This window comes from Anomaloglossus baeobatrachus, chromosome 1, assembly GCF_048569485.1.
Source record: "Anomaloglossus baeobatrachus isolate aAnoBae1 chromosome 1, aAnoBae1.hap1, whole genome shotgun sequence".
Taxonomy (NCBI): Eukaryota; Metazoa; Chordata; class Amphibia; order Anura; family Aromobatidae; genus Anomaloglossus; species Anomaloglossus baeobatrachus.
In genome coordinates, this window is record NC_134353.1 from 951,562,596 (window position 1) to 951,580,486 (window position 17,891).

A 17,891-nucleotide genomic window follows, 5' to 3' on the forward strand; every position below is an offset into this window, starting at 1 on the left:
GGAAGGTCCCGGGGGCATTGCAGAGTCCAAATGGCATGCTGTTGAACTCACAGAGGCCCATTGGGGTGGTGAAGGCTGTCTTCTCCCGATCTTCTTCTGCTACAGATACTTGCCAGTAGCCACTAGTAAGATCTAGGGTAGAAAAGTAGTTAGAGGCTTTCAAGGCAGCGAGGGATTCCTCTATCCTTGGCAAAGGGTAGGCATCCTTGTGTGTTATCTGATTTATCCGTCTGTAATCCACACACATCCTCATCGTGCCATCCTTCTTTCTTACCAGGACCAGAGGAGCTGCCCAGGGGCTACAACTGTCCCTTATGACGCCTGCCTCCTTCATGTCCTTCAGCATGTCCTTTGTACGCTGGTAATGGGCTGGTGGAATTGGCCTATGTCTTTTCTTAATGGGAGGGTGACTGCCTGTGGGTATGTGATGTTGCACCCCTTTGATCCTACCGAAGTCTAGTGGGTTCTTACTAAAGACCTGCTCATATTCCTGCACGACCCTGTAAACCCCATGTTTCTGGTAGTCGGGTGTAGAGTCAGTCCCCACGTGTAGTTTCTGGCACCAATCCTCTAACTGCTTTTGGGAGGTCTCGCCCTCTTTTGAGTCAGCTTGTGTCAGGGGACCTACAGGTGTTATGGCGTCATCTGAGCATGTAAACAGTTTGGCTATGGTAGCGTACCTTGGTAGTCTGGCTTCCTCCTCCCCACAGTTCAACACTCGTACAGGCACTCGTCCCTTGTGTACATCAACTACCCCCCTGGCTACCAGAATCGTGGGCCAGTGGTCTGAATGAGTGGGCTCTAGTACAGCCTGGTAATCTTGTCCTCTGAGACCTACCGCTGCTCTACACCACATCATCATTTCACTCCGTGGGGGTATCACAATGGGGTTAGCATCCATCACCCGTACACTACCAATCTCACCGCCAGTCTGTTTTACCTGTTGCTTCCTCAGAATGATTCGGATCTCCTTTTGCAAGGCTCTTTGCGACCTGCCGTCAGCACCTTCAACAATCTGGTGAAGCAACAACAACACTTCCCCTAGGCAATTTTCTATGACATTAGTGCCTAAAATCATTTGCGGGTTCCTTTCTCTAACATCAGTGTCCACAACAATCAGTCCTTGTCCCTTCATTTCTTGCCTTCCCACCTTTATGGTTACCTCTTTGACCCCGATCTGGTCTATAGGTTGTCCGTTGGCAGCATAGATGGTGAAGGAGGGGTCCGGTGGTCGGAGATCGTCGTCCGACCAAAACCTCCGATAAAGGACATACGGGATCGTGGTGACCTGAGAGCCGGTGTCTAATAATGCCGGGGTAGGGATCCCGTCCAAGACGATGGACAGGACAGGACGTCCACCCACGTACTGATCATAGCAGCGACTTGGGCCTGATCTTCTTAATCCTGAGGACTGGCCCTCGGCCCCAGGTTTGACTCGTTTAAAGGACAGGCCCTTGCATAGTGACCTGCCTTCTGGCAACGACGACAGATGGGTTGTCCAGCTGAGTCATAGCGATCACTGCTCCTGCCTCGAGTTGGGGGACCCCTTCTCCTCCGCATCCAAGGGACGTCCTCTGGGTTGTCGGCTAGCAGGATCTGATGAGGGACTTTGGTCTCTGAGGGCAACTGCATTGCTTTCAGGATTTGTGCGACGTCCTTAGTGAGCTGCTGCACTTGGGAGGATAGCGTACTTATGGTCTCTGCTGGCGCGTTGAGTCCTTTTGCAGTCATCAGGGCCTGCGTGGAGGATTCCGCTCCTGCTGCCGTGGAACTGGCAGGGTCTGTGTCCACAGGGGGTTGGAGTGCTTTCACTGCCCGGTCTTTCAGAATGGCAAAGTCCACGTCGGGGTGTTCTAGGGACCACAGCTTCATCTGCTTCCCATCCTCAGGAGAGCGCAGGCCCCGCAGGAATTGTTCCTTCATCATCCGGTTTCCTTCCTGGTCACTGACAGGGTCCACCAGCTTGAGAGCCCGTAGTGCAGCCTGCAGCCTGAGGGCATAGTCTCTTATACTATCTTGGGGCTTCTGACGGCAGTGATAGAAGTCCGTTCTCAGCTCTCCCTCCGTGCGGTGTTCAAAAGCAGCTGCTAGTTTGGCAAGGATGGTCTCAACAGAGCTCCGGTCATCATTGGCCCAGGACTCAGCTTCCAATTCTGCTGCTCCAGTCAATTGTCCCAGCACCACAGCGGCCCTCTGTTTACCAGTCATCGCGTGCATGTCTAGCAGGGTGTTGATCTTTTTCTTAAACCCGGTCAGCGTGTCTATTTTACCGGCGTATTGAGGCAGCCATTGCGCCCCTGGGGCATACAACAAGGACACTGGCATTATGGGGGCGACTTCGGCCGGAGCAGCTGCGACCGCGGCACCGGCACCAGGCGCTGCGGCGTCCAGCGCGACAGGGGCTGGCATCGCTTGGGCTGCGTCGCCCTGACCAGGGGCATTACCTCTTGCAGCGTCCATTTTTCTTCAGAAATCTGCGCGCTCCCTCTCCACTTCCGGGGTCAGTACGCTCTCTGAATTGTGGGGATTCTGGGGCGGCCACACCTCTTCGTGGGCGGTGCTCTTCTCCCTCGCGCGGGCTGCAGCGCGCGCTTTCGAAGATGGCAATATGGCGGCAATATCGGTGCATACCTTCAGGGACTCCACGTAGCTGGTGCTGGTCACAGGTAGGGAATCTTCGGTTTTGATCGTGACGCCACTCTCAGTATTGCGGTCAGTGGGGACCGCCACTGCAGGTTAGGGGACGCCTGGGGCTGATGGTGGGTGCAGTCGGATGTAGTAGCCTCCTGAGAGTGAGGCAAGCCCCAGGGCCCGGTGTGGGTTTGTAGTACCACAAGTCGCAGAATACCTCAAACACAGTCTAAAAGTCTTTCAATGTGTTTACTCACTGTTGGGAGGTCACGGTGAGATGCCCGGGCGACACTGTGATAACCAGGTGGAACCAGGAATTCCAGGAGGCCGTTCTGAGGGTAGCTGTCCACTCGCCTTCCTTGCACCCCTTCTGTTTTGGGAGGGTCCTTTGCTTGAAGCGTGGTAGGACCCCTCCAGGGAAGCTGTTACCACCCTGCTCCCCTCTCTCTGGCTCGTCTGCCGGCAGCGTGGCCTTGGTGGGATGGCTTCTGGCCCTGTCCCCTTATGGGCCTGCTGATTGCTGCTTGGCCCGAGCGCTGCGTAGTAGTGGTGAGGGCATGGAGTATCCCCACCTGTAGATTGAGCAGCTCTGACTGGTTTGCTGCCTGTACTGGGGATCTAGTTCCCCTTGGGTGCTCGGATACCGGGATCTCCGTACTCAGCCACCCCTCTTTCTCTGGATGCTCTTCAGGCCGACCCACAGTACTCCGTTCTCCTCCGCTTTCAGCTACAGCACTCCTCAGGACCTGTCTGCACGAGAGCTTCTCTGCTCCCTTCCATACACTTCAACTTCTTCCTCTCGACTCCCCTCTTCCTCTCTCTCTCTGCCCTGCTTCCTAGCAACCAGCCCCTGAACACACCCCCAGCTGGGAATTGAAAGTTAACTCCTTCTGGCTACCCAAGGGTCCCCTCTGGTAATGTGGGAGGCCTGGTCACTATATGTTTGTGTGTGCACCTCATCCTGGCCTTTGGAGATTACCTGGAAGCATTGCTCCCGCATGGGTGCAATACTCTGTGGTGCCTGACCAGGTCAGGGGCGCCACAACTATATCTACAATTTATTGCCTCAAATGATTTCCCCTTATTATCTTCACAAATGTTTTGTGTTTTTAGTTGATTTTTTTAACATCATTTCATCCTCATTACAATAAAGGATTCTCTGTTTTCTTTTTATTTTTCTGATTGACCCATAAATGATTACTAAGGAGAAAGACAAAATTATGGAGAAGATATTCAGCCTGAATCTGGAGATCATCTTCCATCTTACTGGAGAGGTGAGAGGTTCTGATGTCAGCACATTACATCATTATCTATGGGGATAACAGAGGATATGACCGGGGAGGTGAGAGGCTCTGATGTCATCACATTACATCATTATCTATGGGGATAACAGAGGATATGACCGGGGAGGTGAGAGGCTCTGATGTCATCACATTACATCATTATCTATGGGGATAACAGAGGATATGACCGGGGAGGTGAGAGGTTCTGATGTCATCACATTACATCATTATCTATGGGGATAACAGAGGATATGACCGGGGAGGTGAGAGGTTCTGATGTCATCACATTACATCATTATCTATGGGGATAACAGAGGATGTGACCGGGGAGGTGAGAGGTTCTGATGTCATCACATTACATCATTATCTATGGGAATAACAGAGGATGTGACCGGGGAGGTGAGAGGTTCTGATGTCATCACATTACATCATTATCTATGGGAATAACAGAGGATATGACCGGGGAGGTGAGAGGCTCTGATGTCATCACATTACATCATTATCTATGGGGATAACAGAGGATGTGACCGGGGAGGTGAGAGGCTCTGATGTCATCACATGACATCATTATCTATGGGGATAACAGAGGATATGACCGGGGAGGTGAGAGGTTCTGATGTCATCACATTACACCATTATCTATGGGGATAACAGAGGATATGACCGGGGAGGTGAGAGGTTCTGATGTCATCACATTACATCATTATCTATGGGGATAACAGAGGATGTGACCGGGGAGGTGAGAGGCTCTGATGTCATCACATTACACCATTATCTATGGGGATAACAGAGGATATGACCGGGGAGGTGAGAGGCTCTGATGTCATCACATTACATCATTATCTATGGGGATAACAGAGGATATGACCGGGGAGGTGAGAGGCTCTGATGTCATCACATTACATCATTATCTATGGGAATAACAGAGGATATGACCGGGGAGGTGAGAGGTTCTGATGTCATCACATTACATCATTATCTATGGGAATAACAGAGGATATGACCGGGGAGGTGAGAGGTTCTGATGTCATCACATTACATTATTATCTATGGGAATAACAGAGGATATGACCGGGGAGGTGAGAGGCTCTGATGTCATCACATTACATCATTATCTATGGGAATAACAGAGGATATGACCGGGGAGGTGAGAGGCTGTGATGTCATTACATTACATCATTATCTATGGGAATAACAGAGGATATGACCGGGGAGGTGAGAGGTTCTGATGTCATCACATTACATCATTATCTATGGGGATAACAGAGGATGTGACCGGGGAGGTGAGAGGCTCTGATGTCATCACATGACATCATTATCTATGGGGATAACAGAGGATATGACCGGGGAGGTGAGAGGTTCTGATGTCATCACATTACACCATTATCTATGGGGATAACAGAGGATATGACCGGGGAGGTGAGAGGCTCTGATGTCATCACATTACATCATTATCTATGGGGATAACAGAGGATATGACCGGGGAGGTGAGAGGTTCTGATGTCATCACATTACATCATTATCTATGGGAATAACAGAGGATATGACCGGGGAGGTGAGAGGTTCTGATGTCATCACATTACATTATTATCTATGGGAATAACAGAGGATATGACCGGGGAGGTGAGAGGCTCTGATGTCATCACATTACATCATTATCTATGGAAATAACAGAGGATATGACCGGGGAGGTGAGAGGCTCTGATGTCATCACATTACATCATTATCTATGGAAATAACAGAGGATATGACCGGGGAGGTGAGAGGCTGTGATGTCATTACATTACATCATTATCTATGGGAATAACAGAGGATATGACCGGGGAGGTGAGAGGCTGTGATGTCATTACATTACATCATTATCTATGGGAATAACAGAGGATATGACCGGGGAGGTGAGAGGTTCTGATGTCATCACATTACATCATTATCTATGGGAATAACAGAGGATATGACCGGGGAGGTGAGAGGTTCTGATGTCACCACATTACATCATTATCTATGGGAATAACAGAGGATATGACCGGGGAGGTGAGAGGTTCTGATGTCATCACATTACATCATTATCTATGGGAATAACAGAGGATATGACCGGGGAGGTGAGAGGTTCTGATGTCATCACATTACATTATTATCTATGGGAATAACAGAGGATATGACCGGGGAGGTGAGAGGCTCTGATGTCATCACATTACATTATTATCTATGGGAATAACAGAGGATATGACCGGGGAGGTGAGAGGCTCTGATGTCATCACATTACATCATTATCTATGGAAATAACAGAGGATATGACCGGGGAGGTGAGAGGCTGTGATGTCATTACATTACATCATTATCTATGGGAATAACAGAGGATATGACCGGGGAGGTGAGAGGCTGTGATGTCATTACATTACATCATTATCTATGGGAATAACAGAGGATATGACCGGGGAGGTGAGAGGTTCTGATGTCATCACATTACATCATTATCTATGGGGATAACAGAGGATATGACCGGGGAGATGAGAGGCTCTGATGTCATCACATTACATCATTATCTATGGGAATAACAGAGGATATCACCGGGGAGGTGAGAGGCTCTGATGTCATCACATTACATCATTATCTATGGGAATAACAGAGGATATGACCGGGGAGGTGAGAGGCTCTGATGTCATCACATTACATCATTATCTATGGGGATAACAGAGGATATGACCGGGGAGGTGAGAGGTTCTGATGTCATCACATTACATCATTATCTATGGGGATAACAGAGGATATGACCGGGGAGGTGAGAGGTTCTGATGTCATCACATTACATCATTATCTATGGGAATAACAGAGGATATGACCGGGGAGGTGATGGACTCTGGAAATGTCTGTAGTGATATTATTAATGTCTCCACACTCAGGATTACACAGTAGTGAAGACCTCTAGTGATCGCTGTCAGGCCCCTGTGTGTGAAGGACGGGGAGGAACCCTGAGCCCAATCCTGGGGCCTCCACCTCACCCCCGGATACATGAGGACATCAATGACCAGAAGATCCTGGAACTCACCAACAAGATGCTGGAGCTGCTGACTGGAGAGGTGACACTGCTGGGAATGCTGGGACATTATACAGGACGGCACTGGAGGATTCTGGGTGATGACGGTATCATTGTGTTGTCAGGTTCCTATAAGGTGTCAGGACGTCACCGTCTATTTCTCCATGGAGGAGTGGGAGTATCTAGAAGGACACAAGGAGCGGTACAAGGAGGTGATGATGGAGGAGCCCCAGCCCCGCACATCACCAGGTAATAGACAGGACTGAATACACCCGGCCTATAATTATCTGTATGTAATAATGATGTCCGTCCTGTCTGTGTCTCCTGCAGGTCTCTCCAGTACGAGGACGACCCCAGAGAGATGTCCCGCTCCTCCTCCTCCTCCACAGGATCCTCAGGTAGATGGAGATCTCCCCTATGAGGTGTAGACGGCTGTGACCTCCTTGTGTTCAGTCTTGTTTTCTCCTCCAGTATTAGATGTTTTATACTTGTGTAATGAGAGCGGTGGAGACGGCAGGATCACAGCTGACCACAGGCCTCACATACAAAGTCTGTGGTCCAGCCAAAAATTGCTATTTCATCATCTAAATGGAGATTGCAAATCCTTGGTCCAGTCCCATATTGACACTTCATCATGTAAATACTGATTATTAATTTAGTGATAGGTGACACAGGTGTGGGCCTCGGGTTGGGAAACAGCTGGTTAAAAGAGGGGAAGTTACATTAAACATGAGTAGTTAATCCCACGGTTGTGGTGGAAGGGGGCATAGGCGTGGTGTTTGAGGTGTACGTAGGGTAGGTGCTAATGTTCCTGCAAGCTCTACTGAACAAACACGGGCATATCCTATCCAAAGACAGCTGACAGCCTCCATTACCGGGTGGGCTACTCCGCTCCTTTTCTTTGGCAGCCTCACAATGGTATGACTTGTAGATGAGGGCCAGATAGAACATGTGCTACAGTGGACAGCAAGCACTGCATCAAGTGGCCTCTCCTCCTCTTCCTCAACATCAAAACACAGTACAGTCTTCAGATGTGGCACCCCAATTACTCTTGTTCTCCCCGCGTCACAACTCTCCAACCATCCAGTGACTGTGGGGAATCACAGATGAGCGAGTCTGCAGAGCTGTTCACACATTCTATCCCATGAGTATCAAAGGTTTGTTCCAAAGATTCTGAGACTCAAGAGAAGGAAAGCATCTGCACTGATGCCCAAAATCTTTATCAATTGGAACCGGGCCAGGACGAAATTGTGTCCGAGCATGACCCAGACCCTCGTCAACAGACGTTATCCTCCAGGGCTGGAGGTGATGATGTTGATACTCGGATACCTGAGGAGCATGCTTAATGTACTGTGCTGTGAAGGCAGGACGAGGAGGAAGAATGACTCTCAGGGCAAGGAGTGGGACAACAGCGAGGATGATGATGAGGTTGTAGATCCCACTTGGTGTGAACCCTGAGACATGCAGCCAAGTAGCTCAGGAGAGGAGGAAGACGAGGAGGTTACATTGCCGCTTTCCGAGCAAACTCGTAGTAATGCAACCACGCCATGTGCTTCATTCTCAGCCAAAACCGCAGGCTGTGGGTAGGCAGTTTGTAGGAGGGGTTGCATAGCCTGGGCTTTTTTTTTTTTGAGATTTCAAAGAATGACCCAACTTACATTATCTGCCAACTTTCTTAAAAAAAAACAACAACGACTCAGTAGAGGCAGAAATTCCAATAATTTGACTACTACCTGAATGAACCTGCTCATCCACAACCTACATGAGTTATTCTGGGAATTTTATTGCACTAAAACACCTTGCTTACTACCGGCCACCACATCAACTCTGTCTGCTGCTTCTGCCTCCTCCATTACCGTGGCAAGTGTTCTCACACAGGTCTCCGGCCGCAGAGCCTCCACTTGTGTTCCCGCTACAGTCAGGGTGAGTGAGAGCCTATCACCTGTTACAGAAATGGACATGCCAGGTGCTTTTGACGAATGTCAGATACAGAGCAAACCACATCTTTCTCAACCCACCATAACATCTCCTCCTAGGCCTCCCTCACAGTCTATCAGCTTGTCGGCCATTGAAATGCTGCCTTTCCACCTTGTGGACAGAGTCGGTTTCTGAAAGTTGATGGTCGTCCCAGTCCTCCAGTTGAAAATATTTCTCTAATAAAGCCTTGTGCCAGAACCAGACCAGTGTGTTGCAGGAAACATTGCCTGTTCCTGGAAGGCTCTGTGACAGCCAGGGTGCATTTCACCACTGACACCTGGACCAGCAAGCGTGGCAGGGGCGTCACGTCTCGCTCACTGGGTGATTCTGGTGGCTGCTGGGCCAAGGGGCTGCTCCACAAGTCCTGGAATCTCCAAAGCTTGTGGGATAAACCTCTGTATCTATCACTTCCTCCACTGCTTCGGCTTCCTCCACCTTTTAGGGCCTCTACCTGCGCCCTTAACCGTACATTAATGTAACACGTGTTCCAACAGTTCAGAGACAATCCCCCCACCTCCATACAGGGCTGCCAGGGCTCAACGCAGTCAGGCAGTGTGCAAGTTAAAATGCATTTGACAACACAGTCACACAGCTGAAGAGTTGTGGACAGCTATCCAGGCAGATTTCAGCATTCACTGTCTCCACTGAACCTGGAGCCAGGGAAGGCAGTGTGCAATAATGGTGCAAACCTGGTGGCGGCCCTACACTGCACCAGAGCAACCTCACACATGTGCCCTGAATGGCTCATGTCCTCAATTTGGTTGTACAGCAGTTTCTAGGCCATTATCCCAGCCTGGATGCGCTGCTGCAGAAGACACGGCCGCTGTGTGCTCACTTCTGCCATCCACACACCGTAGTTAATCGATTTGTATCGCAACAGAGGTCTTTTGACCTACCAGTTAACCGATTGATATGTGATTCCACTCTGCATATGTTGCAGTGACAGTGGCAACAGCGATGAGCCTTGGGGCAGTAGGTCATGAGGCATAGCCTGGACCAACACAGTCCGGTCGTGGGGTAAATCATGTTTACAGAGTGGCACAGATGAAGGACCTCTGTATCCTTTTGTAGAGTTTAAGAATGGCTACTAAGATGGTTACCGCTGATGATGACGTTCTTCCCATCACTATTTCGGTGGTCTACATGCTGCAGCATACTTTGAATAGTCTGCGGGAGGAAGTAATGGTAACAGAGGAGGAAGCAGAGAAGGATGCGGAAGGGAAACTAATATGTCTACGGCTGGAGTTACACTTGCGTGTGACTCGTGCGAGAATCGTATCGCACTGCCTGGACCGGCCGGCTTCTCTTGTACCAGGAGCGGCTCCGCTGTATGTATTTCTATGATGATCACATCCTCCTGTCAGGAGAGCCGCGGCCGGTCTGGGCAGTGTGATCCGATTCTCGCACGAGTCACACACAAGTGTGACTCCAGCCTAAGGTCCAGACTGTCGTCGCGCAGGCAGAGTGGTATGAGAGGGTGGAGTACAGCAATTGAGGGGGTCTCATGGTATGAGACAAACTGTTAGTGAAGGTGCAGGAACCAAGGAACAAATAGAGGAAGAAGAGGTGATGGACGTGCAACAGTCAGGAGATGAAGAAGATATTTATCCCCTCCTCTGTTTTCCGTGGTTGGTGAGAGGAGACGGAGGAAGCAAGCTTGAGTGTCACCTCACCACCAACACACCATCGACTTGTACCTTATGGAAGTGTCCGACACATGAGTGCCTTCTTGCTGCACTCTCTGGACATGATTCCCGAATTGTTAGTATTAGAAATTGTGCTGACTACTTGGATGGCTTAGATCCACGGGACAAGAGTAAATTTTGCCAGTTGCTTCTTCCTCTGGAAAGTGAAGCATACTGGAGTATCAAAACCAACTTGTACACAATCTTTAGAGTGGTGTTCCCAAGACGGCAGTGAGGCCCACAGTGTGCATTGCTTTTCTAGACTTTGAAACCCGGGAACATCGAGTCATTATTGCCGAACCTTTAGCTCAGTTTAAGTGGCAGAAGCACTTTCTGTGAGGTTTGGCACACGTTTTTTTTTTAGATCACCCAATGCACCAGCAGAAAAGAGGACACATGGTAAGCGACTGGAGAGGATGGTGCAGGAGTATCTAGAGATCAATATTGATGCCACTAGGGGTAGGACTGACACTTTTTTGCATTTTGGTCTTCAAAAATGGAAGAGTGGCCTGAGCTCGTCAGTCACGCCTTGGAGCTTTTGTCATGCCCGGCAGCCAGCGTTCTTTCAGAACGTGTATTCAGCGCTGCTGGTGGTGTCATGACAGATAAGAGCATCCGGCTGTCCCCTGAAAGTGTAGACCACCTAACTTTCATCAAGATGAACTACTCATGGATCAGGAATGATGTTTCCACCCCGGTCGCAGGCTGTGAACACTAGGAGATGGTGTAGTTTTCAGTGTGCTGTATTCATCTTGCATTATTTTGTCGTGGCTTCTATTGAGATGTGTGGGGAGGATGGAGGGAAAGATGGCCAGGTCATTACTGGGTGTAGGGATTGAGGGGTTAGTAGGAGGTGAAGAATTATAGGGGTGAAGTTGAAGAGCAACGGAAGTTTACAGTGACTGTGGATCCAGTTCCCTTCTGGTTCAGTTCTGGTCTAATTCATTATAGAACACGTATAGATGCACAAGCAGGTTGGATACAAAATCTATTCTTAGAAGTGCGCTCAGGTGTGACCCAGAGGAAGGGGACGGTACTAGTGATAAGCGAGTATATTCGTTACTATTCACTACTCGCACGGATAGTAGTACGGTATTCGGGTTACTCGTTACATTGCGAGTTTTTGTGTATTCACCTCGCAATATTTGTTTATCCCGCCCAGAAGATTTGGCGCCTGATTTGTAGCCAATAAACGTGCTCGGCTTCTCAACCAATCTCAGTAATACCGCAGCCATCTTGGTTATGGCATTACTGTGATTGGCTGGTCGCCTTGCATTATAGGGTCTATAAAAACCCTTCCGTTGCAGGGTTTTTTTTTTTTTTTTTTGTTTTTGTTGTTTTGTTTTTTTTGCTGCATCTTTGAGGTGACCCCAAAAATGCAACATGTCCATTCTTTTTGCGTTTTGTCACTGCATTTTGGAGGACTGGCAGATCAATCCCCTCTGACTCCGGGTCGGCGGGGAATTGATCACTGGTATCTGGCCAGATGCTGCTCCCCATATAAAGTCTATGGGGACTAGAATCCGGCGCAAAAGGGTAAGAGCAAGCGCTTCATACTCACCGATCACCGGGTCGGCTGTCACACAGCTCCCACGGCAGCTCTTTCACCGGCTTCTGTGATTGGTTGCAGTCAGACGCGCCCCCATGCTGAGTGACAACTTTCTGACTGCTAGCAATCACAGGCATCGGTGGGTGGTTCTATATCGTATAGTAAAATAAATTTTAAAAAAATGGCGTGTGGTTCCCCCAATTTTGATGACCAGCCAAGATAAAGCCCACAGCGGGGAGCTGATATTCTCAAACTAGGGAAACCTATGGTTATTAGGCTGCCCCCAGCCTAAAATATCAGCCTGCAGCCGCCTGGAATTGCCACATCCATTAGATGCGACAGTCTCGGCCTTTTACCTGGCTCACAACGAGCTGCTGGCTGATAATTTTTAGGCTGGGGAGAGCCTAATAACCATAGACCTCCCCAGTGTGAGAATACCAGCCCCCAGCTGTGGGGCGTTATCTTGGCTGGGTATCAGAATTGGGGGTGACCTCACGCCGTTTTTATTTTTTTTAAATTATTTATTTTACTGTACGATATAGACCCGCCCACTGGTGTTTGTGATTGGTTGCAGTCAGCTGTCATTAGGTGTTGGGGTGCGTCTGACTGTAATAAATCACAACCACCAGTATGCGGGGAAGCAGTGAATATGTGTGAGCCTAATGAGCGGCTCCGGAATAAGAATGAGGGGCAGCGGGAGCAGTGTGACATACGGTGATCGAGGAGTATGCATACAGGCAGTGGCGTAACTAGAGTTTGATGGGCCCTGGTGCAAAATTTGGACTGGGGCCCCCCCTACACGTACACCGACACTTAGGGAACGAGATAATGACACTGACACTTGGGGTACAGGATAATGATGCTGACACTTGGCTCTTACCCTCAGCACCCAGGTTTCCCATGTTCTGATATCCATCTTGTCCTCAACACACAGCTTTCCTATGCTCTGCTATACATCATTCCCTCAGCACCCAGCTTTCCCATATCAGAGCATGGGAAAGCTGGGTGCTGAGAGAGGATGTATAGCAGAGCATAGGAAAGCTGGGTGCTGAGGGAAAGAGCCTTTTTCCCTCAGCACAAAACATTCCCATCCCCTGCTTGTATCTTTGTTCCCCCTCGTATATAGTTCTCCAAATACTATAATGGCCCCCACATAGCATTCCATATAGTATAAAGGGTCCCACATAACCCTTCATATATTTGAATGCACCTCCATAGTCCTCCATGTATTATAATGCATTTCCCATAGTTCTCCATGTATTATAATTCACCCCATAGTTCTCCATATATTATACTGCACCACAGTCCTCCATGTTTTATAACGCACCCCCATAGTCCTCCATGTATAAAGTAGCCTCCATCGTTCTCCATATATTATAATATAGCCCCCATAGTCCTATATGTATTACAATGCATCCCCATAAACCTTCATATTGTATTATGCTGCCCCATACTCCTCCATGTATAATGCACCCATATAGTCCATGTATAAGGTGTCCTTCATGTTTATCATACAGCCCCATAGACCTCCATGTATAATGCAGCCCCATAGACCTCCATGTATCATGCAGCCAGCCCCCCCAGGGCCTCCATGTGTCATGCAGCAAGCCCCTTCTCAGGCCTCTATGAGTCATGCAGCCAGCCCCCCCCCCCAAGGACTCCATGTGTCCTGCAGCCAGCCCCCTCCCCCCAGGGCCTCCATGTGTCATGCAGCAAGCCCCCCCCCCCCCAGGGCCTCCATGGGGCCTGGCTGCAGGACACATGGAGGCCTTGGGGGGGCCCTGGCGGCTGGCTGCAGGAAACATGGAGTCCTTGGGCTGCAGTCCATGTGTCCTGCATCCAGCCCCCCCCAGGGCCTCCATGTGTCCTGCAGCCAGGGCCCCCCCAATGACTTCATGTGTCCTGCAGCCAGCCCCCCTCCCCAGGGCCTCCATGTGTCCTGCAGCCAGCCCCCCCCTCCTGCGCTCTGTGCTCTCACCACACACAGCAGTCGCACAGGAGTGACGTCACCGCAGGCACGGGGGAAGACTCATGATGCAAACAGCGGCGCCGGCCACTCTATGCAATATCAAAGCACTGCAGTGTGCGCGGTGACGGAAGCGCGGTGACGGGAGCACGGTGCGGTGAGTGATGGGAGCGCGGTTACGGGAGCGCGGTGCGGTGAGTGATGGGAGCGCGGTTATGGGAGCGCGGTGCGGTGTGTGACGGGAGCGCGGTGACGGGAGCGCGGTGCGTCGAGTGACGGGAGCGCGGTGACTCCACTGCTGACACCAGGCAGGAGGGCCTGGTGTCAGTGGCGGCGACCTGGTCATATAGCTGCCGCCGCGCCACGTGGTCTGTGGCAGAACAGCGCAGCTCGTCTCACAGAAAGGAGCTAGCTGCTGATCTGCCGGGCGGCCGCGGGCCCCTAACCTCCCGGGCCCGGTCGCAATCGCGACCGCTGTAGTTATGCACCTGCATGCAGCACATTCTCCAGGCTCTCCCCATTCAGTTTCATCACTTTCCCATCCATTTCAGCCTTTTCCTCAGGCCCCAGACCTCTTTGTTGGGTCCAGCAGGAAATTACTCGCATTTCATATTGATTTGCATTGTACTCGCTATTCAGCACGAATATTACAAGCTACTCGTTCACAGTATAGCGATTATGAATATTTCGGTCCTCGCTCATCTCTAGACGGTACTCCTCAATTACATCAAAGCTGAGCCCAGATGTGGGGACCATAGACAGAGTACACAAGTGGTCACAGAGGAAAGTGGGGAGAGGGGTCGTGGAGGGGTCAATTAGAGAGAGACCAGATTGACTCAAGCCGCAGAGGGAAGGGATGACAGATGTTGGGAAAGTTGAGTACCCTCCTCATAAATGCCTATGTATAGTTATTTTATATGTCAGTAACCGCTTATTATCACTTTACACGTTTAGTAGAATATCTGATGTGTGGATTACAGCTGATGTGTGGATTACAGCTGATGTGTGGATTACAGCTGATGTGTGGATTACAGCTGATGTGTGGGTTACAGCGGATGTGTGGATTACAGCGGATGTGTGGATTACAGCGGATGTGTGGATTACAGCGGATGTGTGGGTTACAGCGGATGTGTGGGTTACAGCGGATGCGTGGGTTAAAGCGGATGCGTGGATTACAGCGGATGCGTGGATTACAGCGGATGCGTGGATTACAGCGGATGCGTGGATTACAGCGGATGCGTGGATTACAGCGGTTATGTGGATTACAGCTGATGGATGGATTACAGCGGATGGGTGGATTACAGCGGATGGGTTGTGTGGAGACACGGGGCTCAGTGGGTGCTCTTGTCCACTGAACCAGCCGCCTTTAGAAAGACAGCGTGGCTCAGGGCTCATCCCAACTGAACGCCGGCCTCCTTAACTGTGGGCGTAACACTACTCAGACAACACAGGGTGAGGGAATCACAATAATTAGACTTTATTGGATCCCCAAACAATTAACGGCACATAACACATAACCAGCAAAACACACAAATGTAACAGGCAACAGAGTCTCACCCTTCCGTTGGCTCACCAGGGATTAGAATGTCCATGCCTCAGAGCTTCCAGGGCCGCTTACTCCAATCCAGCAGCACCCCGCTTTCGGCGGGCACCCACCGAGCAAGGAATAGCGCCAGATTTAGGAAGCTGGATGAGGACTGCAAAGTCTGTAGCAGGTGACTGAACTGTCCCAACCTGAGTGTCCTCCTTAGGTAGTCCTTGTATGATACAATCCTGGCAGCCGGAGTCGAAATCCCTAGGCTGTGGATATGGTCTCCAACCGGAATCGGCGTCCCTAGATTGAAGCCATAAGATATCCTGATCCTCTAGTCAGCTCCTAAGAGATTAGACTGGATCCATTAGCATCCATCAACAACCTGGTGGCTTAAAGAAGTCCTTTTTATAGCCACAGCCTTCCACTTGGGTACACTGCGTCCTCATCGGATTGGTTGGACAAGATTGCTTCTCCCATTGGATGAATTTCAAGCTGCATGGATAATGTTCATTTAAATGGTGTGCATAGAAAGACTGCGGATATCTACATGAAGTCTGCAAGTCACAGACTTGACAATGGCTACTAAGGTAATCACATTAGCAATACACAACTACATTACAATGGTTACTGAAAGGGTCTGGAGAAACAATAGCTAAGCAAACATGAGGTAATACACAATAGAACAATACGTCTGGCTGAATGTTAAGAAACTTTAACCCATGAGAGGCATTGGGTGTCCATGTCGTCACAGGTGGATTACAGCGGATGGGTGGATTACAGCGGATGGGTGGATTACAGCGGATGGGTGGATTACAGGGGATGGGTGGATTACAGCGGATGTGTGGATTACAGCTGATGTGTGTGTGTGTGTACCGCCCCGCGGGCTCGGCCGGCTGCCGAACCACTCTGAACCATGCTCGTCGGTGGGTGGCTCGAGCTGCTCACGGACCCGGGGGTCACGCCGCTCTGCAAGGGGCTTGGCGTTACTAGTAAGGACTTCGGTGGGATGGTTCACGGCCGGGGCCATGGCAGTTGGGGATGTAATGTTCGTGACGCCACCCACGGGGCTATGGTGAGTAGATGGACACCACCGCTGCCGTTAACTAGGCTCCCGGGGATGATGTTGCGCAGCTTGGTGTTAACCCCTCCGTGGGTAGGGGGTGATGGTCCCGGGACCCGAGGGGTCACTGGCAGGATGCAGGTGTAGGGCAGTGTTGGTGCGGTGCGGTGCTCGGCCCGAGGGCACTGGTGTACTCACTCTGACAAACACACTGGAGTCTCTCCTAAACCAAACAAGATGGTGGACGGTGCCCGCAGCCGGCTGCGTTTTCTCCCCGTACGTCAGGTCGGTGATTTCCGCCTTTCTCCTGCACCTTTTTGTAGCACTTTAACTGCCTTCGCTTCAGCGATGGTAGTACGCTCCCCAGCGGGATGTGTGCTGGGGAACCCGTTTGCCTGCAGACGCTGGCCCTTTGGATCTCTGGCCGTGGCGGTGGCTCTCTATCCCTAAGACGATGCTGTTGTCTTCAGTCAGATCTTGGATGGGAAGGGACCTCAGGTCCAGACTGCAATCAGTTGATTTGACATGGTCCAGTGGCTTCTGGACCTCGTTCAGGGTCTGAGTACCCCTCCTGGTGCTTCGGTTTCCAATCGGCTCCCCGGGTCGGTACCGGTGGGCCACCGCCCGTCCCCGGTCCTTACGGTTCCACCGGCTGTAGTCCCGACTCCTGCAGGCGGCCACCACCGTCTGCCTCCTGGCCAATAGGGAATCCGGGCTCCAACCCGAATCCCTGACAGACTTTACTTCTTTACTTCTTCACTCTAACGCAATCTGCTTGTCCTTTCCCGCCTCAGGCCATCCGAACTCCTCGGTGGGCATGGCCAGCCGCCTGGCTCCACCCACCTGGTGTGAACGTCAGAACCTGAGAGGGCTGACTCAGGGTTTTTAGTTTGGCTGGTCTTACCCTTTGTATGGGGATGGGTGTAGTGTGGGGGCCTAACTGTGACCACCTGGCTAGTCCAGGGCGTCACATGTGGATTACAGATGATGTGTGGATTACAGTTGATGCGTGGATTACAGCTGATATATTCTACTTGTTTCTAGCTGAGATAATGAACTTTGTCTTGGTGATTACTAGTAAAAATTCTAAGGTCATGTGCCCACGGGAGCTTGTTCCTGCGGATTTTGCCGCGGAAAATTTGCGGAATTATCTGGATTTTCCAGATAAATCC

The 17,891-nt window shown here is 50.5% G+C and overlaps 2 protein-coding genes across 3 annotated transcripts in view; both read left to right on the forward strand.

The window, feature by feature from the left end:
- The window catches only part of LOC142256961 (uncharacterized), a 404,836-nt gene that overhangs the window by 20,762 nt on the left and 366,183 nt on the right, over nt 1-17,891 (forward strand). For both annotated transcript variants that reach the window (XM_075328989.1, XM_075329005.1), the window contains 2 exons: nt 3,837-3,905; nt 6,815-6,991. In XM_075328989.1, coding sequence (XP_075185104.1) covers nt 3,837-3,905; nt 6,815-6,991 — 246 coding nt within the window. The remainder of the gene's footprint in view (nt 1-3,836; nt 3,906-6,814; nt 6,992-17,891) is intronic.
- The window catches only part of LOC142303547 (uncharacterized), a 71,089-nt gene continuing 60,247 nt past the window's right edge, over nt 7,050-17,891 (forward strand). The window contains exons 1-2 of the mRNA XM_075345005.1: nt 7,050-7,197; nt 7,279-7,346. Coding sequence (XP_075201120.1) covers nt 7,050-7,197; nt 7,279-7,346 — 216 coding nt within the window. The remainder of the gene's footprint in view (nt 7,198-7,278; nt 7,347-17,891) is intronic.